This window comes from Myotis daubentonii, chromosome 9 (genome assembly GCF_963259705.1).
Source record: "Myotis daubentonii chromosome 9, mMyoDau2.1, whole genome shotgun sequence".
NCBI classification, from domain to species: domain Eukaryota; kingdom Metazoa; phylum Chordata; class Mammalia; order Chiroptera; family Vespertilionidae; genus Myotis; species Myotis daubentonii.
In genome coordinates, this window is record NC_081848.1 from 6,429,428 (window position 1) to 6,456,183 (window position 26,756).

The 26,756-nt window shown below is 50.0% G+C and overlaps 1 protein-coding gene across 7 annotated transcripts in view; it reads left to right on the top strand.

Annotated features, from left to right (window-relative positions):
• Positions 1–26,756, top strand: part of CADM1 (cell adhesion molecule 1) — a 351,444-nt gene that overhangs the window by 306,377 nt on the left and 18,311 nt on the right. For 2 of the 7 annotated variants that reach the window (XM_059707809.1, XM_059707810.1), the window contains exons 6-9: positions 5,435–5,534; positions 8,493–8,665; positions 13,029–13,112; positions 22,702–22,734. In XM_059707809.1, coding sequence (XP_059563792.1) covers positions 5,435–5,534; positions 8,493–8,665; positions 13,029–13,112; positions 22,702–22,734 — 390 coding nt within the window. Of the gene's footprint in view, positions 1–5,434; positions 5,535–8,492; positions 8,666–13,028; positions 13,163–22,701; positions 22,735–26,756 lie in introns of all 7 variants that reach the window. The other 5 variants (XM_059707811.1, XM_059707813.1, XR_009454350.1 and 2 more) reach the window with 4 other exon arrangements.

Below are 26,756 nucleotides of genomic sequence, written 5' to 3' on the forward strand. Positions count from 1 at the left end.
GCTCTCCAACCAGACCCACCCTGCTCTCTAACCACCCATACCTGCTCTCTAGCAAGTCCCACCCCTACTCTCTAACCACCCACACCTGCTCTCTAACCAGTCCCACCCCTGCTCTCTAACCAGTCCCACCCGTCTTCTTTAACCACCCACCCCTGCTCTCTAACCACCCACCCCTGCTCTCTAACCAGTCCCACCCCTGCTCTCTAACCACCCACCCCTGCTCTCTAACCACCCACCCTGCTCTCTAACCACCCACCCCTGCTCTCTAACCACCCACCCCTGCCCTCTAATCACCCACCCCTGCTCTCTAACCACCCACCCCTGCTCTCTAACCACCCACCCCTGCTCTCTAACCACCCACTCCTCTGTTAGAGATGCCCTCCTTCAGGACAGACTCCTCTCCCAACAGTCTGGGCACCATCTTAGGGGCTGATTCTTGTTTTGAGCACCAATAGCCCCTAAAACTCACCAAATATCAGGTTAATATTTGCATTGTTGCCTACTCCAAGCTGTAGTAATCCTCCATGATTGACAGAGCCTCTTCAGTCAATGCGTCCCCACCCGAATGCATAAGCCAGGCTGTGGGACAGTGGGACCCTCCCCCGGCCAGGCTGTGGGACAGGGGGACCCTCCCCCGGCCAGGCTGTGGGACAGGGGGACCCTCCCCCGGCCAGGCTATGGGACAGTTGGACCCTCCCCCGGCCAGGCTGTGGGACAGTGGGACCCTCCCCCGGCCAGGCTGTGGGACAGGGGGACCCTCCCCCGGCCAGGCTGTGGGACAGGGGGACCCTTGGGTTCTTGACACACTGCGCTCGCTCTCCCTGCTGGGCCCGGAAGCGGTGAGCACTTGCTTCGCGGCCGCCCAGCCCCCCCCCCCCCCCCCCCCCGTCACCGGTGTCCCTGAACACTGGGTGGAAGCTCAGGAGGAGCCCTAGTCCCCAGCGCAGCGCCCGAAGCGGATTTGCACACAAGCCCTTGAGCTCGGCTCAGTGAGCACGTCAGGGAACGTATGACACCCACATTCCTGACTTAGAATCTCAGGGAGAGAAGGGGGTGCCTGTAGTTCCGGGCGCGACAGGTCTGCTGGGCTGAGGGAGGCCCCCCCCTGGCCGCAGCCCTTCCTGCTGGTAGGACGTGGGATGGTGGCATCGCACCCTTTTGAGTGAAGACCGGATGCATTAGTGTTTGTCCGGAGAGGAGACTGGTCATTTGCACAGGAGAGTGGAATCCAGGTCGGGGCTTTGAGGTTCATCTTCTGAGAAGATCATAGGATGTGCGGCGAGGCCAGGCTGGCGTGACATCAGCTGTAACCTGCCAGCAGCCATCCTCGCCTCTCTCAGAGTTCCCTTTTATATATGCACACGTTCCCTTTATAGGGAGAGCAGAGTGCATTTAAAGGAAGCCTCAGCAAATCAGAGCCTCTTTCTAATGTTGTTTTTTAATTGGCTGCTACTGTAGTGTGACCTGAAGCCTTGGTATTTAGCCCTCCATGCACCTCTGACTGATGAAGGGACGTTGATGCTATGGCAGTCTTGCTAAGTGTCTTTTATAGGAGGGGTGGGGGTGCGTGAAGGTAAAAAATTCCACTGTATTATGAAAACCTCAGATTCCTCGACCTAATCGGTTGGCTCTTGGTGATGCCATCTCTATAATGGTAATGTTCCAAAGTGCGTGGACCTGACTGTTTTTCTTACTTCCGTAGCAGCTCCATTCTGCAATGACATGGAGCCGTTCTGAGCATTCCATTCTGGGCAGTTACTGCACTTGGATAGAAAGTGTCACCTGGCTTGTGGCCTATGCCTGACACCACCAGCCGATACATAAAATGGTCACCAGAAAATGGACTGGGCCTTACCTCATTACTTAAAAATAAATCCTGGCGTCTGCTCCTGTTTCAGAAGAGATTCGGTGGGTTATAGCATTTGATTTATGAACATAATTAAAACATTACTGATGAGCCTGGGCCATGCAGTCGGCCACCTGACTGCTCAGGATTTTGACAGTCATCCTGCCGCCAGGCTCTTGCTGGGAACTGTTAACATCCCTGCGTTCTAGAGGTGCCAGTGGGACCCCAGGGTTTCCAGTCTCCTGTGGAGAATACGTAAGTTCCTCTCCCAGTGAAAAGGACAGGAAACCGGCCTGTCTTTGAGTTTCCTTCACTCAGGGAGGGATCTGGGCACATAGACCTCTGTTTGGTCCTCTGGCCCAGCTGGCCTGCGGTCGGATCATGTGCCTGTAAGCGCTGCATGTGTGACAGGGGAAGAGATTTTTGCTGTGTGATACCAGCAAGATGAATGTGTACCTTTTCACATAGCTATTAAGGTAACTGTGGCAGCTGTACCCATAGTACAGAAACCTAAGGGGTAAGTTAGGAAAATCAGTTACCAAAAATGAAGGTGCCTGTCCTATGGCTTAGTATATGATTTTTAAACATAAATTCCAGATATAGCAAACTTATAACTTGTTCTTCCTGATGTATGTGAGTAACTGACAACTGGTAAGCAGCCGTTAGTAACATAAAGAAACATTTACCTAAAACAAACTCAGTTGTACTGAAAAGGCAGAGTGAATTAGATGTTCGGCACTCTCTTTATTATTAACCAGAGGCCTGGTGCACGAATTCGTGCACAGGTGGGGTCCCTAGGGGTGGCCTGCGGGGATCGGGCCCCAGCTCTCGCCCCCAGGCTTGTAGCCCCAGCTAGTGCCCCCAGCCTCACAGCCGCACCTAGCACCCTGCCATGGCCTGGCGCCGCCCCCTTACCTGCTCCACCATCCTGTCTGTGGACAATCTGTCGGGGCCAGGCCCCCCACCCAGCTCCCTCAGTGCCTGGGAGTCAGACGGCAGCCCCGCCCCCACCGTCGCCGCTGGTCACCTTCTGCGGGGCGATCAGGCTCCCACTAGCACCCGCCTTGGCCTGGCACTGCCCACTCACCTGCTCCACCATCCCACTGCGGTCCCACTCTCATCAGGGCCGGCAGTGCCTCCACTGCCGCCCGCTGCCAGTGCCCACCATGTTCCTCGCCACCCCCTGGTGGTCAGCACACGTCATAGTGAGCAGTCGAACTCCCAGTGGTCCAACTCCCAGTTGAACAATTTGTATATTAGGCTTTTATTATGTAGAATGGAAGTTGAGCATGTAGAATCCTTAGTGGCTATGCTGAGAAATATATCCTCTCTGCTTGCTTGTAAATTACACATGGGGAGAAAAGCCTTGGTCATAACCTTTGCTTCCCCTTAATTTCTGGGCTGAAGTCAGCAGTGCATGGAAAACGTAGCCCTTCCGTGAGTCAGAGATTAGCCTATAAGCAGTCGTTACACTTCAGCCCGAGTTTGGGGCTTTCCATTTAGTCTCACCCAGAAAGGCTCACGGGTGAGAATGACAGAGCTCCCGACCAGGGACGCTGTCACTGATGCTGTGTCAGAATGAACGGTAAGGCAGCGGGTCCCGTGTGGCCTCTGCTATTGTTGTTGCTGTGGTTGTGTTTGTTTTTCATAAACTTTGCCAGCCAGCCTCTCTGGGTGTGTGTCATACACCAAAACCAGCAGGCATGGTTGTATGTAGCTTACGGTACAGCTTGTAGCTCTCAGAGGAGCTCTGCCCACCAGCAGTCAGTCCTCGGTCGAGGTCGTCCTGCTGTCCTGTGCCCGGCCTTTCTTTACTGATTCCCTTCCTACAGTCATCACGTCCGGAAACCTTCACCATTTTGCTGCTAAGCATCTCTTTTGCCAGCAGGTCTAAGAATAGAGCCGTTTGTTACCTGCAGCTCATCTGGCCCTCAGGCCGGTGAGCCTGTCAGAGACCCAGCTTCTTGGGAAGTTCTTCCCACTCACTGTGTCAGCACGTGGGGGTGGGGGAGGGGAGGGGTGGGACAGGGCTCCCCGCAAAGGCCTTGCGTGCCTCGTGGTTTTCAGCCGTAAGAGAAAGATCTCTGATACGAAGCAAGACCTCCAGTGCGTCCAGAAAGCAGCCATGCCTGGAGAAGACCTGTGCAGCCTGGCCAGCAGGGTCCCGGCTGAGACAGGCCGAGCCCCGGGTCTCTGTCCTCCTGGTTCCATAGGATGAATGTTCATGAGCAGCCACTGCTTGTAAAGGCCAAAGTGCTGTTGTTTAGGTCTGTGATTGTCTGACAAGGGTGAGTTATGGAAATTATTTTGGCCTTTCAGCCAACTGATGTCTTGCCCTCTCACATTTATTACTCTTGGGAACATTTTCAAAAATGTGCATTTACAGAGTCACAGAATTAAGTGAGAAACTGATTTAGAGATTAATAGCTTGTTCAGAATAGACAAAAAATAAAAGCCCAGTTTCATCAGGTTTTATTTTATTTGTAAATGTATCTGCCTGGATATTTAACTCCAAGTTCTTCTCTCCCCTCCCTAGTTAGCTCTCACATGCTTACAAACTCAGTTTTGTGGGGTTTTTTTGTTTGTTTTTAAATATATTTTTATTGATTTCAGAGAGGGAGAGAGAAACATCAATGCTGAGAGAGAATCATTGATGGGCTGCCTCCTGTACGCCCCCTACTGGGGATTGAGCCGGAAACCCAGACATGTGCCCTTGACCAGAATCAAACCCGGGACCCTCAGTCCGCAGGCCGATGCTCTATCCACTGAGCCAAACCAGCTGGGGCACAAACTCAGCTTTTAAGCGTCTAGTGGAAATAAGAATAGCTTGATCACCTACCTAAGTACTTCCCTGAACACTTGGATTGTTATTGGAAAACATGGTTTTGAATCAGAAATTTCTCCCAATACGCATTTCGTGGGACTCTCAGGTTTATTTCTACTTTGTTCTCCGCACCAGTGTTCTCATCCTCAAAACCGGGGCTGTTTCTCCACCAGTTTCGGTCCCCAGGACAGGCTGGCTCTCAGGAGACGGTCGGCGCCCTACCTTCTTGTTTATGTTCACATGTGAGAAGCCGGAGTTCAGTAAGAGCCACCAGAACCTCCCATCTCGTCTTTAAAGCCGTTTGAGTAGAACGCGGGAGTTGTGCATAGAAGAGGCAAACTGATTAATATGCAGTGTCACAGCTTATTGTCGCATAGTAACATATGACATATGATAAAATGTATCCATTCCAAGCGCCACAAATATCTGTGGCTTCACCTCAGCATGAAAGCAAATGAGTTTCCTTTAGCTTGAGTGAGTCTGGAGATAAACTTCAATGTAACAAAATGTCTTTCACAGGAAATATTTGATGTGGCGCAGTTGGCTTATGAATCTCTTATCTATTCGTAGTTCACTCCTTAGCGTTATTAGTCAATTTAATTTGAGCAAATGCCAGGATTACTAACTAATTAGAAGGGAGTTAGGGAAGGCAGAGGGTGGGGACGGTGGGGGCTGGTACTCCGGGGCGTGTGGCAGCCAGCACGTCTGATTGTGCCTGACGATACCATTTGCTAAACATTGTACTTTGTGTTGTTGTCATACAGATAAGCCTCGGGTGCATATTCAGATGACTTACCCTCTACAAGGCCTGACCCGGGAAGGGGACGCGCTTGAGTTAACCTGTGAAGTCAGCGGGAAACCCCAGTAAGTTCTCAAGGCCATGGTTGGCGGGGGTCACAGCAGGAAACGTCACCACGCAGAGATTGGCCTGTCACTCTCTCCTGCTGTAAAGGTGGAATATTTTTCAGGAAATAAAAGAATATTCAGTGGACTAAATATCGGTGGTTCTTAATGGTGACCTTAGGGAGAAAAATGAAATACCAGCTAAGATTGAAATCTCAGCTAATTCTGTTTTATAATCAGCAACATGATTGTCAGAACTGTTGTCTCTCATACACAAAAAATAATCCCAATAAATTGTTAGTGTACCCACAATCTAATGATACATCTACTCCCTCCGTATTCACGTCTTTGCTGCGGGAAGATAGTTTTAAGACAAAAATTAAGCTGCTGCGTTTAGGACCAGCGGAGGCAAACGAATTTGCCCTACCTTTAATTTTGCTTCTCTTTCCCGCAAAGACAAGTGACTACTGGAAATATTTTTGTTAGTAAGGAATGATTCAGGAACTTTTCTCAAGATATATTCCGGGTGTCCCCCCAAAATGTATATACACCTTAACAGCTGATAGCTCAATTTTGAAAACGAAATGTATTGTAATAAACACTGCCTTTATAATTGTTCAAAGTGTGTGTATACATTTTGCGGGGACACCCTATGTAGGTATGTGAGGAGAACCAGCAAACACTCCAGTGTCACTGCAGTGTGAAGAAGTTGCTTGCCCCTGCTGAACGAATGAAGGCGAATTAGAGAAACTGTGTCGTCACTAACACAGCAGTACCCACTGCCGGTGTCCTCAGTGCAGCTGGGGAGGAGGGGGACGTCCAGCAGAGTGAAGATGGGTGTCAATGCTTCTTCGGGAAAGTAATCCTTGGAACCCTAAAGGGGCACCTCGGTCAGTGCCGGGAGCGGCACTCAGACTCCCAGTGCCCCAAGAGGCACGGCGCTGAGCTCCCCCTGCTGTCCCCCGGCATGATTTTTTTCCTCTCACTGTTGCTGACCAGCGTCACTATCGCCGTTTTCGTGTAAGGAACTTAGAGCCTCTGAACAAGAAGCTTTGGAAAGGGTTTTCCCACGACAGCTAAGCACCCGGGGTCGGGAGCCCAGGGGCCTGGCCTCAGGAGGCTCTCTTCCCTCCACCCCTCCAGGGGCGCGGCCCTCTCCCAGGGCGAGGACTGGCTGCTCCCTGTCCTGGCCACAGGGGACTGCAAGGCGACCTTAGGAAGTAGGAGCGTCTTGCTCGTCTCCTGGCGTCCAGAGTTGCTGGTGTACACACCCAGCTGCGGAGTGGCCTCTCCTCTGAACACTGGAAGACCTGACGTCTCTTGTGAAGACTGCTTGAATTATGCCCTAGTGAGCAGCTCACCTGCCTCCACACAATCCCCAGGAGAGAGAATTATCCTCACGGGCCTCTTGCCACTTGGGACACCTACGTTCAGCCACATTAACTGCATTTCCAGTGTATGGCTCGCTAAACTATATTTTGTTTATCTATTCTGCTGAAGGGGGTACGGTATTCGATTGCATGTGGCACGGGGTTGGTAAATGACAGGTTCCCTTGGGACATTGATGCCAGAGAGGGTGTTTGTGCCTCGCGCACAGGAACAGGCGCGAGTAGGAGCAAGCTGGCATCCGCGGCTGCTAACCCGCCCTGCACGTGGCCTGTTTGCTCTCTCCGGAAATCGCACACAATACAGCGATCATTGGACTTGCCCTTAGAGCTGTGCACGGACTCAGTACCCACCCCACTGGTGGGCTCAGCTGTCAGGCACAGGGCCGCAGTCTGCCTGCAGGGGGCCCACTGGCCGCTGCCTGCACGGAGCACATGCGGTGCTGATTCTTAAATGACCTACGGGCTGTGACGGAGGGCGCAGGTGTCATTAAAGAAAAGGATAACCTTTGGAGGTTGGAATGCTGCTGGACAGGCGGCCCAAGTCTCCGCCCCCAGCGGCTCCTTTGTCGCATCGCTGCCCCTGGAGGCGGCGCTGGGACAGGGATGTTCCCGCACTGGAGTGGGGGCCACTCTCCCTGCAGCTCCATTGAGGCACAGTCCTATCGTGGCCGCGATTTCCTCGGAGGCCGAAGGAGCCGCCTGAAGGAGCCATAGTTGTGAAGATACTTTTGAACGATAATTTGTGTGTGCAATTTTGGCTCTGGTGCATCTTGTGAAATGCGCCTTTTCGTGATGGATGCAAATATGGTACGTAAATCACTAAAGCACCGTGGTCCCTGCAGAGTTCGCCCCTGGGACTGAGGAGTCCTGCGGGGATGACCTGAGGCCTCCAGCTGTGGGCCTGCGGGTGCACACAGGGTGAGCGGGGCAGGGGGCCTTGCAGAGGAGGCACTGCCAGGGAGCACAGGACCAGGTGGCTGGCGGGCAGCGGGGCAGTGCCACTTGGGTTGGAGGAGGGCAGAGGAAGTGAAGGCATCTTTCCAGAATGAGAGAAGGTGATCCTCATAGAGCAGAGCGCAAAGCAAGCGCTCCTCAGATGTGGACGCCCATCCCCTTTTGTGAAACTTGAAATCCATTTCAATATCACAAGTGTCTTCTAAGCAAGTGTCTTGTTGTGCCAGTCGCCACCAGATGAATGCGTGGGTCGCTAGCCAGGGATGCAATTTCCCCTCGTTAATGAGATGAATAACAATGCGTGAGCTCTGTCCTATCTGAATTGGTGTGAAACCAGACAGCAGGGCAGACTAATAGGGTGTGCTGGTTATTTTCTGATTTGTTGAAGATAAATTGGAAATCATGAGACTCCCAATTGTGGTGTGTTGAAAGTTTTTCAACACCTGATAACGTTTAAAGAAAATTATATTCCAAACAAATGTTTTGGAGACTTCACAGCTGTAATTCTGTGAACTTAAACTACCTGCGGTAAGTCCTCTTTAATTGCGTCGCCCTGCGTGTGATTCAATGTGGGAGCGCGAAGTCTGCGCAGACCTGGTGCGGGAGATAACGCGCCCGTCCCCCCTCTTCTCCGCAGGCCTGTCAAGGTAACCTGGGTGCGAGTCGATGATGAAATGCCCCAGCACGCCGTGCTGTCCGGGCCCAACCTGTTCATCAATAACCTGAACAAAACAGATAACGGGACGTACCGCTGCGAAGCCTCCAACGCCGTGGGGAAAGCTCACTCGGATTACACGCTGTATGTATATGGTACGTGAGATGCAGCTCTCCTCCCTTAGCCGCGGGACATGTTGCTGCTGCTTGTAGTTCTCTCCCCAAGTCTTTGGTCAAGTTGAAAACCCATAACCCAGTTGTTTCCTTCAAGAAGCAGGGCCTGGGGCAGACCCCAGCGTCTCCCCTGGGAGGGCGGTGCCAGGCCTCTCCCTCTAATCAGGGGCCTTCCCGCCAGGACAGAGGTATCCCCAGGCACCTGGAATGGAGATGATGTGAGAACTCCAACCGTACCAATTCATGCTTTTCAGCTTAGGACGTTTATTCCCATTGGTATTTTCCTATGGTGCCTGGGTTAACCTTTCTCCTGCTTCGATGAGCAAACTACCCTATTTTCAGCATGAATCTGTTACATTACAAAAAGGTGTTGCAAGGCAGTAAATAAATGGAAAAAAAACAGAAGGTCCTTGGTAGCTATGTTAACGACCTATAGATACTGCTTTAGACACAACTTAAAAAATTTGTTTGCTTTCTTAATATCTTTTTACAGGATTGTTAAAGTATGTTACAATGAATTTCATTCTCTAGTCACATTTTAGTGAGCATCCCGCCGTGTGCCGTGTGCCGTGTGCCGTGTGCCCGGCATTTTAAACCTTTTCCCCATTTGCATCTTCCCGTCAGCTCTGTGTGTGGTGACTGTTCCCCCTTAGCTGAGGGACCACCGCCTCTCCAGGCTGATGATGACAAGCTGCGTCTCTCCTGCTCCCTGGCAGCCTCTTGGTTAGTTTAACACCAGGAAAAAGAGCCATGAACTGACATGACACAGAATGAGTAACCATAGGCAGGAAAATGCCAGCGTCTTCTAAATATCTGAGGTGTGAGTGCATGTCTTTCTTCCTGTTAGCAGTGTAAATAACCCCACTGTAAGTGTACAAGTATACACATATACACAAACAGACATGTGAAATATTTATTTGCAGCATACTTAGAACCTGGCCACTTTCCTTGTGAAGAGAATAGAAATCACATCCTCTTTGATGAGATGGAAGAATGCTTTACGCCATATCTACAGGGATGTTAAAATAAAACTGCAGCCCGTACCTGAGCCTTTTGTCCTTAGCATAATGCAGAATTAAAGGACCACTCCTCATCCCCTATCTAGTAGACTTCTGAGGTCAGTGTTTGCTCACTGCCCCTGTTGTCTGTGACCTGCACACGATAGCATTCCTTCTCCCCAGTAGTTAAGGAGGTCAGAGCGAAGGAAATGACTTTTCCAGATGGGTGCCCTACTTTTGGGTGACGATCCACAGAGCTACTCCGTCCCTCAGACTATTCACGATGTGCCACTGGCAGCGCTGGGAGGTACATGCCTCCCTCTTGCTTCCAAACTCGCCCCTCTGCTCTCTGAGTCAGGGTTGGAACCTCAGGCGGTCCCCACATTGCTGTTAACCAGGTTTAGACTTTGGTTCAGCTCTCCTTAAAAGTGCAGATTGTAAAAAGTAGTGACAGATTTCCACCAGCCTATTATATGCTTCCTTGATTCAGAAGACTCAAACATAGAAAAACAATGTTGATTTATTGTACTTGCTGCTCCTGCATCTCAAGATGAGAAACACTTTATGGGTTTGGTGGACAGCAATATGTGGATAATTTTGGGTACTAGCTCATGGCTAGTATTTATTCCACACTCTAGGATGACTGGCTGTATTACATGCATAATCACCTCTGATCTCCACAACACATCAGGAGGTAAGCATTGTCTTTATCCCATTTTACAGATGATAAAATGAGGCTTAGAAAGGTCACATGACTTGTCAGAGTTCACAAGGTTACTAAGTCAGAGCCATGGTCCTTTGACTCCCAAGTCCACTGGGACATTTGTATCTTTCTCTGCAGTTCCTTTTATTCTCACTGATGGCCGATAGAAAAATTCCTCCAATATAAGACTGCTCTTTTGGAATTAACTCACTGGGCCAGAGTGCATTATTGGAAAGCCAAGAAACATAGAGACCTGCATGTTAGGTTAGCACCTGTCATTCACACATGTCCCCACCAGGATAGGGCTGGTCCTTGACGAGGGCCTGTGGGATCTGCACTGTACCACCTCCTACCTACCGCTGTGCCCCTCGCAGGCCTTGGAAAGCAGGCTAGAATACTCACCTGAGGTGTTGCTAGTCCGTTAATAAAATATTCTAGCAATTTGAGAAGATGGTGAATAGATTTTCTTTTCAAAGCCAATTTACTGTGCTACTACATTAACTTTCAAAGTACTTTATGAGCTAAGAGTTGACATGCCTTTACAATGTTTAATTCTCCGGAAGTAACTTCTGTACCTCGAGAATCTGGCTGCTTCGTGCCTGAGCCCCGGTTCGTTTTGTTCTGTCGCTTCTGTGTATCAAACCCAGCTCATTAGCTCCCACTCTGCGTTTTTTAAGTAGTGGCTCGTGTTGCTCTTGGTGCCGGACACCGAGGCTTTTACCTGTTGGCAGAATCTAACTCATTTAGGTCACTTGAGCCAGATGTGAAGGACAACATTTTCCCCAGCAGTGAGGAAAATAATTGAAAATGTGTGATTGTCCACAAAATGAAAAGAACTGTTGACCTGAGTCTCTGCCCTCATTAGGATGGCCCAGTCCTTGTTTATAACCATTTTTTCAAATCACCTTCAGGTCCTCTTTGATTGACTGGTGGACATCACATATTTGTGCCAATATTTTCACAGACAGGTACAGAAATAGCAGTCTAGGGTGTCAGGGGAAGCCCCCAGGTACAGACGTGGCCATTCAATGATAAGTATTGTAATTGAACCAGCACATTAGCTGCCCACTGCTGGGCAGCAGGCGCCTCTCTGGGTGCAGTGGAGCTGGGGACTGGAGGGAGCGGAAGTCTTCAGTGCTGGCTCAGGGCCAGGGCGCCTTTTCTGCACCTGCACGTGGGGGGGGGGGGGGCGCGGCGGGGGGAGGGCAGTGCGTCCAGGTGAGCTGCCAGGTCGCACCTGTGGCCCCTGAGAAGGTGTCTCAGGAGCAAGACTGAGCAAGCTGCCTGTTCTTCTTAAAAAGTAGTTTTGAAATCACCGATTTAATGGTTTCTACTTGGAGGAGAATGAGATTTTGTTTTGTTTTGTTTTTGTTTTTAGTGGATTCCTTCTAGTCTTACGTGAGGCTGATTTAACAATAGCTTAAACTGCTTGTGTCCTCAACTTAAATGAATAATGTCTCCCATAAAACGGAACAACTTGCTGTTGATTCTTCACTGTCAAATGAGCACATGTGTGTGTCTGAGAGAGGTCCGTGAGGGACGTCAAAACCTCGGATTATTGATCAGTCGTAAGAATCATTTGAAACAGGCATTACAACCAAGAACCAAGATCATGTTTTCATAAACTTTCAGGAAGTTGTACGAAGCCCAGTAAAGGTGCAGTATATAATTAAAGTTTGATGCATTAATTAGACAATCTGAGAGCGCACTTGGAGATTAAAGGACACCAGATGTGTCAGGGAGAAAAAATTGACGTGCTTTAGATAAAATTTAAAATCAAAAGCCTTCGAGTCATCTTCTGCTCTGTTACAGCGGAATGGTGGCTTAGTTCAAAGTCTTGCTGACAGTTAACACATTCGGTTTGATCATTTGGGCTTGGAATGTCTCTCTTTCATATTTGCCCTTCCCTTTCCCCAAAACCTCAGCGCCTGACAGAGGCTTCCCCTGGGACTCCTGGCTCTGAGGGTCAGGCCTCACTGACACTTGGTCCTCTTGTTCACAAGGTGGAAAACGCTCCTTTGGTTTCATCCTTGTCGTCCACTTAGGTCAAGCTCTTAACATGAGCAAAGGCAACTAACTTATCAATATCGATAAGTTGTAAACTTTTATTGACTCTTAAGGAACTTGATACTTAGTGGTGGCATTCTCTCTTCTCTGTGTGGAGGTCTGCGGAGGCGGGAGTGGTCTTGCCTCCTGCTGGGCTGCGTGGATGGAAAGGAGAGGGTTAGCATTGCTAAGAGCAAGGAAGCAGGAGCCTGCAGACAGCGGGTCCCTGCTCCTGCCCGCCCCGCCCGTCTGTGGAATTATAAAGTCATGGACACCCATCGTGCCCTTAAGTGCGGAGGTGGTTTAACCTCACCTTTGAAATCGGATCCGGTGGGGGCGGTCCTGTGTTTTTATTTTTCCTCCCTTCTCTACTCCACATTTCCTCATCTTCATCGGCGTCATTATTACAACACTCTTCTTAGCTCTTCCAACCATGGCTTTGGGCTTTAATTAGAGGACATATTGGAGGAGACTTTTGGTTTTAAAGGGGAGTCATCAAACAAACATCTCAGTGTCCTCATGCCTTTGTTTTGTCATTACTGGTCATTGTTGTGTTCAGCATTGTGGGTTTGATTTTCCTTTTTTTTTTTTTATCCAGATCCCCCCACAACTATCCCTCCTCCCACAACAACCACCACCACCACCACCACCACCACCACCACCATCCTTACCATCATCCCAGGTACGGTACGTCATTCCCATGGAAATGTCCTGCATGGTGTTGTCTTTCTGGTATGTATACAATGAGGCATCCAAGTCCCCTTTCAGTCATCGGGATTTCATTGGTCCTGCACTTTGGAACTTCAAAGACTGTGTTCTTAGGCTGAACCTTAAGGACCTCAGACAGTCTTTAACATTCAAGCATTTAACAGCAGATCAGCTATCTTGCAGCTTACCCACAAGAGAACTCTTGTTTAAGCATCACTATTTAAGCAGATGCTAGGGAAATGGCAGCCTGGTCTTAGAGGACATGCTGGTGGCTGATGCTCGGCCATGGTTGTTGAATGGTAAGTATTCTGGCCTCGCGTCTTCTCCTTGTCCCCACTTCATCTTCAGCCTCGTGAGTGAAAACGCACACCCTTTCACGTGCCCGTGTGGCCATGTTCCCCGCGCGCCGCCATCCTTCCTGCCCGAGGCTGCCTGCTGATCATGCTGCCCGTTCGGGTCGCCTGGGTGGTGACGAGATTGGAGGGAGTCGCTGCCTTTGCCGTGCGGGGCACCCTGGCTGCCCCTGGAGAAATGTGGAGGGTGGGGCCGCTGTGGCTGCCGTGACGGCTTTCTCTCTGCACCCTTTGAAGCTCACAGTCTCCCATTCTGACTGTCACTGAGGTGGGAGCCCGCCGTCCACCCCTTCTCGGACCCCAGCAGCTCTCACGCGGCTCGATGGTGCCCATCTGAGCCTTGGAGGCCTCTGTCCACCCGGTAGGAAGGGCTAGGTGCCGTGTCCACAGACACGTGGGATTCCTTAGGTAAGGCCTTAGCCACTGCACAGAAACACGTAATTCTTTCTGTGAGAAAAACTCTGACAGATGACTTTCTGTGTCATTCTGCTGCCTGATGGGACTGCAGGTCTCTGGCCATGTGCCCCCGTAAGCAATCCTAGCGCTGGACCTTCCTAAAATCACGGCGGATTCCCTCTCCATCCTTCCCGCGAATGCTCTTCGCCGCCCAGCTGTGGCGCAGCCTGCACGGTGGCTTTCTGCAGGCACTTCAGTTCTCACCCGAGTCCGTGAGGTGGATATGGAAAAAGTCAAAGTATTCATGAAAGGGAGGCTCATCGAAACGGTTTCCTCCACCTTCAGTGGAGCAGAGAGCTCTAAGCCAGTAGTGAGGATGTCTGAATATTCTTTATGAAAGCAGCAGTGCCTTCACTTAGGACCTTCTGAAAGTCCATCCATTGGTGCTGTGTCGCTCTAAGCTCAGTTCTGTGGAGCCGCTTTGAAGTTCTGTCTGTGTGGATTTCTGTTCCCCGTTTCCCAGCTCCTCTGCTCATGAGCTCGGCTTGTCGGTGTGGTGGCTGGGTGCCTCCCCTTCCTGGGTCACTGAGAAGTGCAATGAGGTGCTCCTTCCTAGGTCCCGTTCCCAGAGCAGCCGTCACCCTCCGCACCAGGCCACTGCCTTATGACTTCTCACCTCTTGTCCAGGGTGCCCCTTGTAGGCTGCGCTCGTGTCCCCGGGTTTCCACCGCCCCTGGGAGCTGCCCCGTGGGTGTCGTCAGTTTCATCGCCGGTTCTCAGGTCCCGCACAGGGAGCCCTGCAGGGGTCCGTCCATCCTGTAGACTTGCCCACAGCCAGCTCAGTAGCTCCCTGGGGTGGGGCGGGGGCTGCGGAACCAGCAGGCACACTCTTCAGGGTGGCCGAGCCTGCCTCGCTGTGCAGCCCTACATTCTCTCAGTGGAGCATACCCCCTTTGCGCTGGCCTGTCTCTGGCTTAGGCTTTTTCTCTTGTTAAGACCTGTCCTCCCACCCCCTGACCCCTCCCCACAGTCAGTCTCAGTGGCCGGAGAGGCGCTTGGTCCCCAGCCCCAACTCTTCACTCCACCCCCACTGCTCGCACCCTGCTGCTGTCAGTTCACGCGGCAGACCCTATGTTGAAGGGACACTGTAAAAACAAGAGTGCTGTGTTCTGCCCACACTGAAGGTGCCTGTGACAGGCCTGTTCCAGCGTCGCTCTCTGCTCTCAGCCTCTCATCCAAGGCAGTGCACGGTGATCTCCGGGCGCACTGTGGCTCCTGTGTCAGCTGCTGGCCCCTCTGCACACGCAGTGCACTCGTGGTCATGAATTCCCAGAGCCTCACCTGCACGCCCATGAGCAGGTCGGCAAAAATTGCCGCTGGAGAATCTGCTGCCTTAACGGCTGTGATCGTATAGGCTCGCTGTGTCTTAACCAGCCGCTTTGGATCTATTTATCTTGCCCAGAAAGTACACCCGTGGAATTTAACATTGGCTTCGTTCTCCAAACAGATTAAAGGTTATGAGCTGAATGGTTCTGCGTCCCATTGAATAAAGTCCAGTCTATCCCCCGGACTTGGGTCAGTTCCTACAAATTGTCCAAACCAAGCCTTGCCAAATGGGTAGCCAAGTTCATGTCCACGCTTCTCTCCTGCACTGCTCGGTGTGTTACAGCCACCATTAGCCTTAACAGTCTCAGCAGCTAGATCCAGTGACAGAGACATAAAGCCTGAACTTACAGAAGCCACAGCCATCTGTTTTGTTTTTTCCTCCCAGTCAAATGCAATAACTGCAACCCACTCCCAGGTCAGAGTTTCATTATGAGAAAATGTACAAATTCGACAGAAAAATGTTTTTAAACTCCACAGGTCAGAGTTGATTTCTGGTGTCTCTGAAAGGAAGTATTCCACTGCTGCCTTCCATCCTCTGTCACAGGACACCCAGGTTGTCCCGTTAGGGAGGCAGGCTGTCCTTGAGTTCCCTGTCGCCCGCCCTCAGAACAGCCAGAGCTCTCCTTGAGTTCCCTGTCGCCCGCCCTCAGAACAGCCAGAGCTCTTCCCCCCCACACCCCCCTCCCACCCCCGCCCCGAGACGCTCAAGAGAGCGCTGTGAACGCAGAGCACAGTCTGCAGGTGGCCCCGGAGCCGCAGGCCCGCAGGAGGAGGAGCAGAGTGCCGTCCTCCCTGGCCCGGGGGTCTCCTGCCTGGCAGGCAGCCTCCTCCGCGGGCGCCTGTGCAGGCTCTGGAGCGGAGGAGCATTTGGCTTCCCAAGCCTGTACGGCCTTAATGGCATGAGATTCTCTTTCCCAATGAAAAAGCAGACGCACACCCACCCAGACCAGAGGGAGGCGCGCAGAGCCTCGGCACCCGCTGTGAGGCTCTCTGGTGTCTCGATGTCCTTCGTGGGGGTTGATGTCCTCACCATCTATCTCTGTTCCGACCGTTGCTATTGGCAGGCACCCCCCCTTTGAAAAGTCACCCAGGTTGTGGCTTCACTCGGGCGGGTCTGCGCTCTCCTGTGGAGGAGCCACCTGCGTGCCTGGCGTGGTCCGGAGTCCTGTGAGCACAGACACGGCCTGGCCGGCAGGAAGCCCTCAGAGGTCCCTCCCGGAAACCAGCCCGAGGGGCCTCGCGGGGGTCGGGCGCGTTCTGTTTCGTTTTGAACTTTTTTGAAGGCGGTTGACGTTTTGTGTGAGGCCCACATCGAAGTCCCGCTCTGCGCTGGTGACCGCTTTGCCTGCCAGTGTGGTCACACTTTCCCTCGGGCTGGGGGTGGGGGATGTGCGCCCCGAGGCCTGTGCGCACTGCGCTGTCTGCACTGGCCGCGTCCTGAGTCCGATTTGCCAGCCGCGGGGCGCTGAGCTCGGTCTAACCCAGCCATGGGCAAACTACGGCCCGCTTGAAATGAATAAAACTAAAAAAAAAAAAAAGACCGTACCCTTTTATGTAATGATGTTTACTTTGAACTTATATTAGTTCACACAAACACTCCATCCATGCTTTTGTTCCGGCCCTCCGGTCCAGTTTAAGAACCCACTGTGGCCCTCGAGTCAAAAAGTTTGCCCACCCCTGGTCTAACCCCTCCGGCTCACGGCCCTCAGGCCAGGGCTTCGACCTGCAGGCCGCCACATGCGACCCCCCACATTAAACACTGAATCACCCCAGAATAAGAAATGAGTAGCCACGGGGCTGAATTCGGAAGCACATTGAACACTCCCTTTGTAGCAATGAAGTAGGTCATTTCTAAGTGAGGTTGTCTCCTTTTTTAAGTGCATAGCCAATTAGGATTTTTTGTTTCTTGGAAAAGAAAATGGCAAGGTTTCTCTGATTGGCATCTGAGAACTGAAAGCCCGTTTCCGTGGGGCAGTGAGTCCCGCCCTCAGGTTCCCGTGGCTACTTTGGCTGCCCGTCCAGTGCACGAGCCACCCTGTGTGCGGTGGGTCTGGCATCAGTAGAGGAAGTGACGGGGCTTGAATTTTCTAGGGACTTTGCTCTGGTAAAGGAAGAAACCTTTCGACTTTGGGAAGTGAGCTGTGGGAGAGAAAGAGCAAGGTTGGCAAGCTGGAGGTGGGAGAGATGGGGGCTGGAATAAGAAGAAAGAACGGCGTTTTGGAAATGAAGCCTGAAGGCCAAATTGCTTCCAGCTCCTGCCGGCAGTGTGTGTGCTGTGTGTTAGTTCCAGGCGTATACTGACCATCGGTGCTAGAACGTGCTCATCTTTCATCCCAGAATGTTCTCCAAATTGCCCTTTCCCTGGAGTTGGCATCTGCTCTGTGAAACGGCTGTCATTCAGCGCTTCCTGAGCTCCCCCACGCGCCCGTGTGGCCGGGGACGGGCACATTACGAGGACCCTAGTAACTGCTTGTGCGGCCTTGTATGGAAGAGCCACCTTTTCAAGTTTTGCCCCCAAAGAACTGACCATCTTTTCATACTATTTCCGTGTTACTGATGATCAAAGCCCATGACCAGTAGCATCCTAGCCCGCCAGCTTGGGCCCGGAGTGCCTGTGAGGGAAGGGAGGAAGTTAGCACACCACAGTGACGAAGTTCCTGTGATCCTGCATTTTTCAAAAAAAGGAACGAGACGGAAGGTAATGCTTCTATCATAATTCCCATACTTTTCTGCTCCTTGTTTAAAAGTAAGTCACGAGATAAAGACTTCACGTGCTTCCATACTGAAGCTCTACCAACAGTGCAAACAAGGACATCGCGCAGGCAGGTTTCTCAGCCGAGAACGGCGTGAGCTCAAGTGAGGACTTGGCAGAAGGCCCAGTCCCGGGTCTAACGCAGGGGGAATAGCAGGCGCTCCCGCCGCTTCCCTCTCCCACCGGCACCTCCTGGCAGCACCCTCTCTGGCCTCGCCTCCCGGTGCCTTGCCCCTTTCTCCCGCCAGCATTCACTCCCACGTGACACTGGGATTGCTTCCTTGTGAAATGAAGCCGCTGTACAGACTCCTGTGGTTTTCAGAACATCTGGCTTTCGAATGGAAAGATCTCAGGGGCAGAGCAGCACCAGCGAACGTTTCTGAAGAAGCTTCATCACAACTTGAAGCTGCTTAACCAGCACCCACCCTGTTGTTCTGGACACAGTGTCTTCACTGCCGGGGGGGGGGGGGGGGGGGCGTTCAGGAGTCGGGAGCCTTGTCGTAGCTCTGACCGGGCCTTTAGCTTCATTTTGTCCCTGTCCACTTCTCCTGCCTCTGAGAAATCAGAGTTTAATGAAAGCACAACATAGATGGAAAGAAAATTAACCGCAAAACCAGTAGAAAATACATTTCGAAGTGTAATTTTCCAGCACGTGCTTTTGCTTTCAGTAGATTTCAAATAAGTATAAATAAATAAACAAACACAAAGGGAAGATTTTAGATATAGATATAGATAGATTAGATATAGATTAGATATAAATATAGATTGCTATGGATTAGAGAGAGTTAGAGATAGATATAGATTAGATATAAATATAGATATAGAATAGATATAGACATAGACATAGATATAGATATATTGGCCAGCGTAGCATGCCTTTGATTAAAGGCAGCTCCCTCACACAAACTGAAGGGGAATTCAATTAAGAAAACCGTTGGCTCCTTATTAACTTTAGTTAAGAAAGTAAACTGGGGAAAGTGTATTAAAATGCGTCTGGACTGCTTAGTATGCTTTCATTTAAGCTTATGACAATCAAAATGGGGGAATTTAAATTCTTTACAATTAAGCGCTGCTCTGGAGCAGATTGGGCTCGTGGTTATTACACTGCATTGTTCTGTACCCCGTCTCCCCCCCAGCCTCGCAGTGGCTCATGGCGGAGCGGGGGCTGCGCCGAGCAACTGGAGAAGAGAAGGTATTTAAGGTTGTGAATTTAATTTGGTTCTAGGATTTTCATTTTCATTTATGGCCCCCGTTGTGTTTGAGAGCGCGGACTAATTTATGGATTAGCTTTAAACCCCCAGTCTGTCACACTCGTTGAACAATTCTAAGTTGGAGAGAATCCATATGAAAGGATTAGCATGTGCCACAGCGGAGCTTACACATGACTGTTTCAACTAAATATTGCCCAGCTGCCTCTCAGGCAGTAATTTCTTTTCTACTTGGTTAAATGGCTAGTGTCTCTAATATCACACATTGTCGGGCCTTTCATTGTGTGAATATCATCTCCCGCAACATGAAATATAGATGATGTTTAATTTATTTGAGCTCGGGCCCCGTACATTGTGTGGTTGGGAGACTAAGAAGAAAAGTCCATATTTAGTGAAATGCATCTTTCTAGTGGCAGCCTGGGGCCCTTGGACACCTCGATGCCACTCCTGAGGCAGCTGGGGAGTGGCTGGTGAGAATGGGCACTCTTGCTGGGTTTTCAAGAACATGCGATTGTTTTGTGTTGACCACATAAGACAGATGTACAATAAATTTGCCCTCATTATAATTAAAATAAAGACAACAGCTGGGCAAAGCCTTTTCCATTTCTAGCCCTTTAGCACTGCAAGTCCAGCTCAGCCTTGTGGGGCCTGTTTCCCCCGTAGACCCAGCTCAAAGGGGACCCTTGGAAGGCAGCACCAAAATGAAGCTGGAAAAAGCCTCTGTTAGGGTAATTAGGCACTCCCTTTTTTCAAGCTAATTGTAGCATTTGTAACTTATATTGGAAATGCGCTCTTCGCCTGTTGCCTGCTGTACACCAAGAACGTTACCAAACACTGCGTGGCCCCCCGAGTTGATTCACAGGAGTGGGCTTGCACATCGCCCCAGTCTTCTGATTAAGATCCCCTTATAATCCCCGCTGCACAGGCGGCCGCTTCAGAGCCGAGGCTGGTTTCTGCATGAAGTCGTAATGCAATTATGAAGGAGAATTAGATTCTGTCACGGTGCTCTCCTGTGGGGAGCGCAAAGTCACTTCTAAAGAATTGTTTTTTTAATTCTTTATTGGAAATAGCCTCTGTTCAGGTAGCATACCAGATGCTCTCAGAGAAATGGGACCAGCGGCCCCGGCACACACCCTCAGGCGTGTGCACTGTAGCCACAGCCTCGTTTCTGCTGCATCTCCTGCTGCACAGCCGGTCATGGTTCCGCCATTGCCAGCTGCAGAAACGCTGCTGTTCCACTGGAATGCTTGAGAAGTGATTTTCCTTCTCACCCTCCCTTTCTCCTGCCCTTTGGGGTACCATTGACGGGTTTCCTGTCCCCAGAATGGGGAAGCAAGCTGCACTGTGAATTTGCCTTCATTTACGTTCTCGTACCCACCTGGAAGCTGACGGCCAGCTCCACTTAGTCCGACTTCATCATAAGCTGACGTGAAGTTGTGATGTAGGGAGACAGTAAGTTTAAATTGGGAGTCACTGGTTAACGCTAAGCTATTCTTTGTGAGGACTCCACCCTCTTGCTTTCATTCTCTACTAATGATTGACTTGGTGAAAATAAAGCATATTAGAAACGCTACTACAAAAATAACGAGCCAAAGTGTTCGTTGCCTTTTGTAAATGCTGAGCGGAGCAGTGCCTACCTACACGATGTGTGAACATGCGAATAAGTATTTCCGTACAAAGTGCATTGGTTTTTGCCTTTGAAGTTGGAAGTACCTCAAACTAACATTTGACTTGGATATTTCAAGTAAAGACATGTGTGGACTGTGTCACAAGAATCTGGTGTAGAGGTTTCAACTGTACAATTTGGGGTGTTTTTACTGCTATTTTATGCATACAGACTCGACTTGTAAGTATCGTGTTCTTATGTGGTGAATTTTATGCTTTTCTCTCCTTCTTCTGTTCTTCAAAAACCCAGTTAAAAGTGAGATTATGCTACAGTAGCCGCTCAGACTTGTGGTTAATTCTCGCTCCTGGAAGGGCTCTGAGCTTTGACGGAGTGGGATCCTAAGGAAACTATGCCAACTGCAGGGAACACCAGTGCGGTTCACATGTCATACTTACAAATGGGAAGCACCAGGCTCATTTGACCAAAAAAAAAAAAAAAAAAGAAAGTGATGTTAGCATTCCAGTGCATTTAAACATTGCCTGTGTTGAGTCCGAAAGTCTTTTGAAATCTCCAAAACCTGTGAAAATAGTGACCAGCTGAATAGCTGCATTATAGAATGGACAGGTCACTGCTGCAGTGGTACCCAGAGCCGCACCTCTGTGCGAAGGCGACGTGGAAGGAGACGCGCTTGCGAGGCGGAGAACGGAAACTACAGCCTGGCCGGGCGGGTTGGCATTGGTGTGGTGCTGGCGAGAAGAGTGGTGTTAAGTGGCGGGGAAAAGACTGTCCTTGTGCGTTTTCTAGACGAGTGTGCCGCCTCCCCTGTAGCCGAGAATAAAGAGCACGTTTACGGGGCGCTTTGAGTTTGCCGGGAGGAGCCAGGAAGGCCGGCGGAAGAAGGAGACTCGCACCTGCATCGGGGCTGGAAGGAAGACGGAGCACATTTCCTTCCGCAGCAAGTGCATTTGGCAGTGACAAGACCACGCGCAGTCTCCTGAGGCAGCCGGCAGGCAGAGCTCCGGCGGCTCGCAGCACGCATGTGCTTCTGAGTTGTGAGCCGAGGGTTGGCTGGAGACTTTTAATTTTTGGAGTGTCACGGGATTAGAAGTGGCATCTGGCAAGATAACATGGGTGTTTCCATGACAGACTCCTGCTCTTCAAATGTGCCATAGTAAGGTCTGCGAATGAGGAGTGGCTTGGTGGTGCGTGTGTGCGCGTATGTGCGTGTGTGTGTGTAGAAACGAATCTGAAAACCTTGACCATGTTCCTTGCCAGAGCCTCCCGATTACCAGAACTGCCCAGCTAAGTTCTGCCGAAACAACACTGGGTGGAAAACTGGGACCCATATATTCATCTACGGGCACCTGAGCACAAGCCATAGATGATCCAAAAGTGCAGCTGATTCAGGGGGGCCTGACGGGCAGTGCTGACCCCAGTGCCGGCGGGTGGGGTTCGAACAAAGGCAATGTTTGGATGTATGAATGCATTGTTTAGCCAGCTTCCGACAGCTTTTGTGTCCAGTCCTGAGCCTGATGCATTAGGAGCCTGGGCTTGCACTGGTGTTTCTCGTCACGTTGCATGTTCCCTGACTACGCCAGCAAGTAGGTGTGCCCTGGCAGGACCCCAGAACCAACGGGCTTACTGTCCTCCCACTGGCTCGCAGCTTTGAGCTGAAGGCATGTCTTAAAACAGTGCAACTCACTTCAAATGCTTTTTGCTTTTCATTTATTATTGCTTGTCACGCGATGTTCTTTGAAAGCTTGCTCATATATTATCTGTTCCATTTTTTTCCATTTTCCCTTTTTTTGCATGCCGTTCCTCCTGTTTCTTCCCTTCCTCCAATCCTCTGTTCCTGTCTGTAGACACAACGGCGACGACAGAGCCAGCAGTTCACGGTTGGTATCACCTTACTGTTTATCTACTTGCTCAGCAGTGCTGAGAGGCAAGGCAAGCCTGGGAAAAGAGCAATGCAGTCTTCAAGGGCGATCGTGTTCCAAGGAGACTCATCCCATGAACATGCCGCGATTCTTAACGGCTTGAAAGATGGCGAGTCTTGTCATTTCTGTTGTGAGCCCAGTGGCCAGAGTGGCCATCTGAGGGCAGCCTCCTCACTGGCTAGATGGCAGGAGCCTCAGTTTGCACCTCTTCCTTAGTCATATAACCCGCCCAACACTGTAGTCATATAACCCGCCCGACACTAAAACACCGGGGCTCTAAAACACTGACACTGGCCTACAAATTGTAGCACCCGCATTCCAGGCCCAGGCCGGAGTCCCAGCTGCCTGAGGAAGGGGCATGAGCAGTTGAGCCTGGAGGTCGGGTGAAGCGTCCTGCCCGTCTCGGGCTGAGGAGGGCCGTGCTCTTCGGTTCACTGTGCCCCGATTGTGTTTACCTCCACGGCCCGTCCTGGTTCACCCTTGACCTCTGTGCATAAACGTTTATGCTAACATTTGCCAGGAAACATCTCCAGACCAAGAATGACACATTTGTATATTGTAACAGCATAAACTGGGAATTTCAAAAAATCATTTGTGTGTAGGTATCGTGTAGGAAAAATATTAGAAAGTTAGTTAAGATTTTAACCAAACGGTGATAAAAGAGTAAAGCTCAGGTTGGGCAGAGGGACATCCTCTCCCCAATCCCACCACTGGCAAGCTGGAATAAGTCTATTAACTTCTGATGTCGCTCCGATCAGAAAATCACAATCATGTTTCATCTGTAGATTATTCATCACTCAGCGCAGATCTCACCGTGCTGATACTGTGCTAGGAGGCAGATATGTCAGTTTAAAACGGGCTGAATTTTAATAATTGGATCCAAGGGGATTACTCGGTAAAGGGCCTACTTAACTCGCTGTGCATGTTGTGCAGGGTTGGAATCTATCACTTAAATGGCAGGAGGGGACCAGCCGACCCTGTGCTGTTCGTTCAACTTTTAGAGAAACAGCTCTTCCTCGCGCAGCCTGGCTCCTTAAATAGACCCACATTGGAGGACTCGCCCGCTGGAAACCTCCGAGCAGAACCTGTCCTCTGAGCCGGCCTTGAGGGGCAGGTTTGGTGCTTGGATGTGTTGGTAGGGAACTCTGAGAAAGCAAAACAAACTTAGGGGTGCAGCCATATAGCCCTCCCCACCTCGCCCCAGCTCACCCTGCTCTTCCCTGCCATTTGCACAAAGGGAACGTTCATAAAAGTAAGTTAAAGGGCCAGATACACTGACAATCATGAGAAATCAATTAGGTATAAACTTCACTTTCTAAGGTTAATGCTCCATAGTGCTTGTTACATCTCCAGGATTGCACTCCATTAAGCTCAGTTATTTGTAGGTTTCATCATTAATTGAGCACTTCCTGACTTTTATCGATTATTCTCAGAGCTTTAAGGCTATTTTAATGTAGTTCGAGAGATTTTACTCTATTCTTTTTAAGATGCTTTGAGTTCTGAGCTTCCTATAATTAACTCCAGGGTCAGATGTAACCATAAGATTCCTGAATTTGTGAGATCTTTGAAGAAATATTGATCATGTATTTCCTAAGACTCCAAAGTTCTGTTTTCTGGGTCCCTTCACTAAAGTCTATGTTCTTATGTGCCTCTAAGGGGAGTAGCTGGAGTTGAGTGGGGCGTTCACAGCAGGAAACATGCCCCTGACCTGGAAAATGAGAAGTTTGCTCAAGGGCCAGTCCGGAGTGTAGGACACCATTCTGATGAGGGCTTCCTCTCTGGGGAGAGGAGTGAGGTGGCCTCCTGGCGTGGTGCAGTGAAGGCACACTGGGCGGCAAGAATAACTATATATACACACACACACACACACACACACACACACACACACACACATATATATATATCTATTCCGAAAATAGTGTATACACACTTTAACAGCAGATTGCTCAATTTGAAAAAGAAATGTATTTTAATAAACACTGCCTTTATAATTATTCAAAATATCTGTACATTTTGGGGACACACTATATGTGTGTATATACGATATTTTAATCATATATATGATTCCTAACATCAGGAGAGAAGTGAAAACCCAGGCTGATCCCTATATGCTACATTTATGAATACATTCTCCAACTCACCTAAAATCCTCATACCATCCTCCCAAAAGGATCCAACCACTATTTTGAACAGCATATTCTCCAGCAAAGAGCTTTAATGAAAACCAAACTATTGTTTTGAATTTTACTGGCCGAGGGGAAAAGTCCCCAGGTCAGCTATCAGGAGTGAAATGGAAATGTGGTGGAAACTACAAAGTAGGGGCCAGATTTCCAAGGAAATAAAGCTAGAAAATGGATTTTATTTGAACAAATTATGGCTAAAACCCCACTTCAGTGCAGTTACCTTCTGACTTAGAGTCACCTGCGAACAGCCTAGCTGTGTGCACTCTGGAGTCCTGGGCCTGGGAAACGCGCAACTTAAATGACAAGACCCATCAGGTCAGCCAGCGACCGCTTTACTGGTCTTAGGAGTTTTTATATTGGATTTCCTTCCATATTTCTCTTTTGTTAAAAGAAAAAACTACTTTTACAAAAAGCTTTCCCTTTGAAGACTCATTAAAACACTTTATTCAAGCTTGTGTTGCTGAAGTATGTATGAAGTAAACTGGTTGTTTATGTATGTTGACCATTTGTTCTTACCAATACCTGATTGGAACAATAAGCATGTTTTGTAAGGTTAGAAGTGCATGGGCATGATTCAAAATCAAATGGATTTTCTCCAAAAAGAAACTAAATAGCAATCAGCCACTCTGTGTTGTTAAGGATCTAATTGGTAGGGAAGATAGACAGGCGTGTAAGAATGGAATTTTTAGACGAAGGTAGCCGAAGGGGTTTTCTCTGAAGAGGGATCCTGCGCATTTGTGTTTTTGGAGCTCATCCTTAAGGCCTGGCCAGGAAGGCTCCTGTGCTATGTGTGCATGTCGAGCAATGCTGGGCACACCCTGCCACGCCCTGGCCCCACCTGGTCTGAACCTGATGGCAGAAGTGCATGAGTGACTTCTAGCACGGATGGTGTACCTGTCATGATGGCTATTGATGTGTGGGTGCGTGCGACGGTCTTTACTTGTCTGTTCAAATGTGGGTGCTTCTCTGTCTGTGTCTTGTGCCTTGTTCTTCTTCTGCCCTATGTGTCCCCTCTCCGCCCCACCCCCTCCCCGTGTGAGGGTTTGGGTGACAGCATGCCTTTGGTCTGGAATAGTGCTTGTGCTTTTGCTGCACTGCTGTCAGCTGGCCTCTCCCCATTCCAGGTGTCCCTCCCTCCCTCTCTCCCTCTCTTCCCTTCTTCCCCCTCTCCCTCCCTCCCCCTGTCCCTTTCTCCATCCCTCCCTCTCCCTCTCCTATTTTATTATTATCAAATCTAACTGTTCTTTTGCTTTCCACCTCTTGACACATTAGATGCTGACGATCTCATGAATTTTGATCTCCCAAATGAGTTTTTAAATATTTTGATTCAGTATGTAATTGTGGTAAGACTCAAACTTGGAACCCCTCTGAAATAATTTTTCACTTTCCTTTTAGTTTCTAAATCTTTATACCTTAGTCCACTGCCCTTAGGTACCTGCCCCACGAATCTCCCTTTCCCTTACTGATTTTATAAGCAGTGTAAGCCATGATAACATTCCAAAAGCACATGAAATTCTTATCTTACTTTCTATTCTAATTGTGGGGAAATTCGGAAGGCCATTTTAAAGGAAAGCGGCCAGCAGTGCGCATTATGACAACCTCTATGTCCGCCACCTGTGTGTCCCCCTCTGCACAGTCCGTCTGCGCGGGCAATGGCATCCGAGGCTGGCGTTCAGCCGGGCTCTGCAGACACGCGGGCCACCCGCGTCAGGCCAGGCGCGGGGCAGGCCTGCGGACGCCTCGGCCCGGCTCACAGCTTTGGAACAGTGTGCTGCTGTCCACCGTGAACCAAATTTC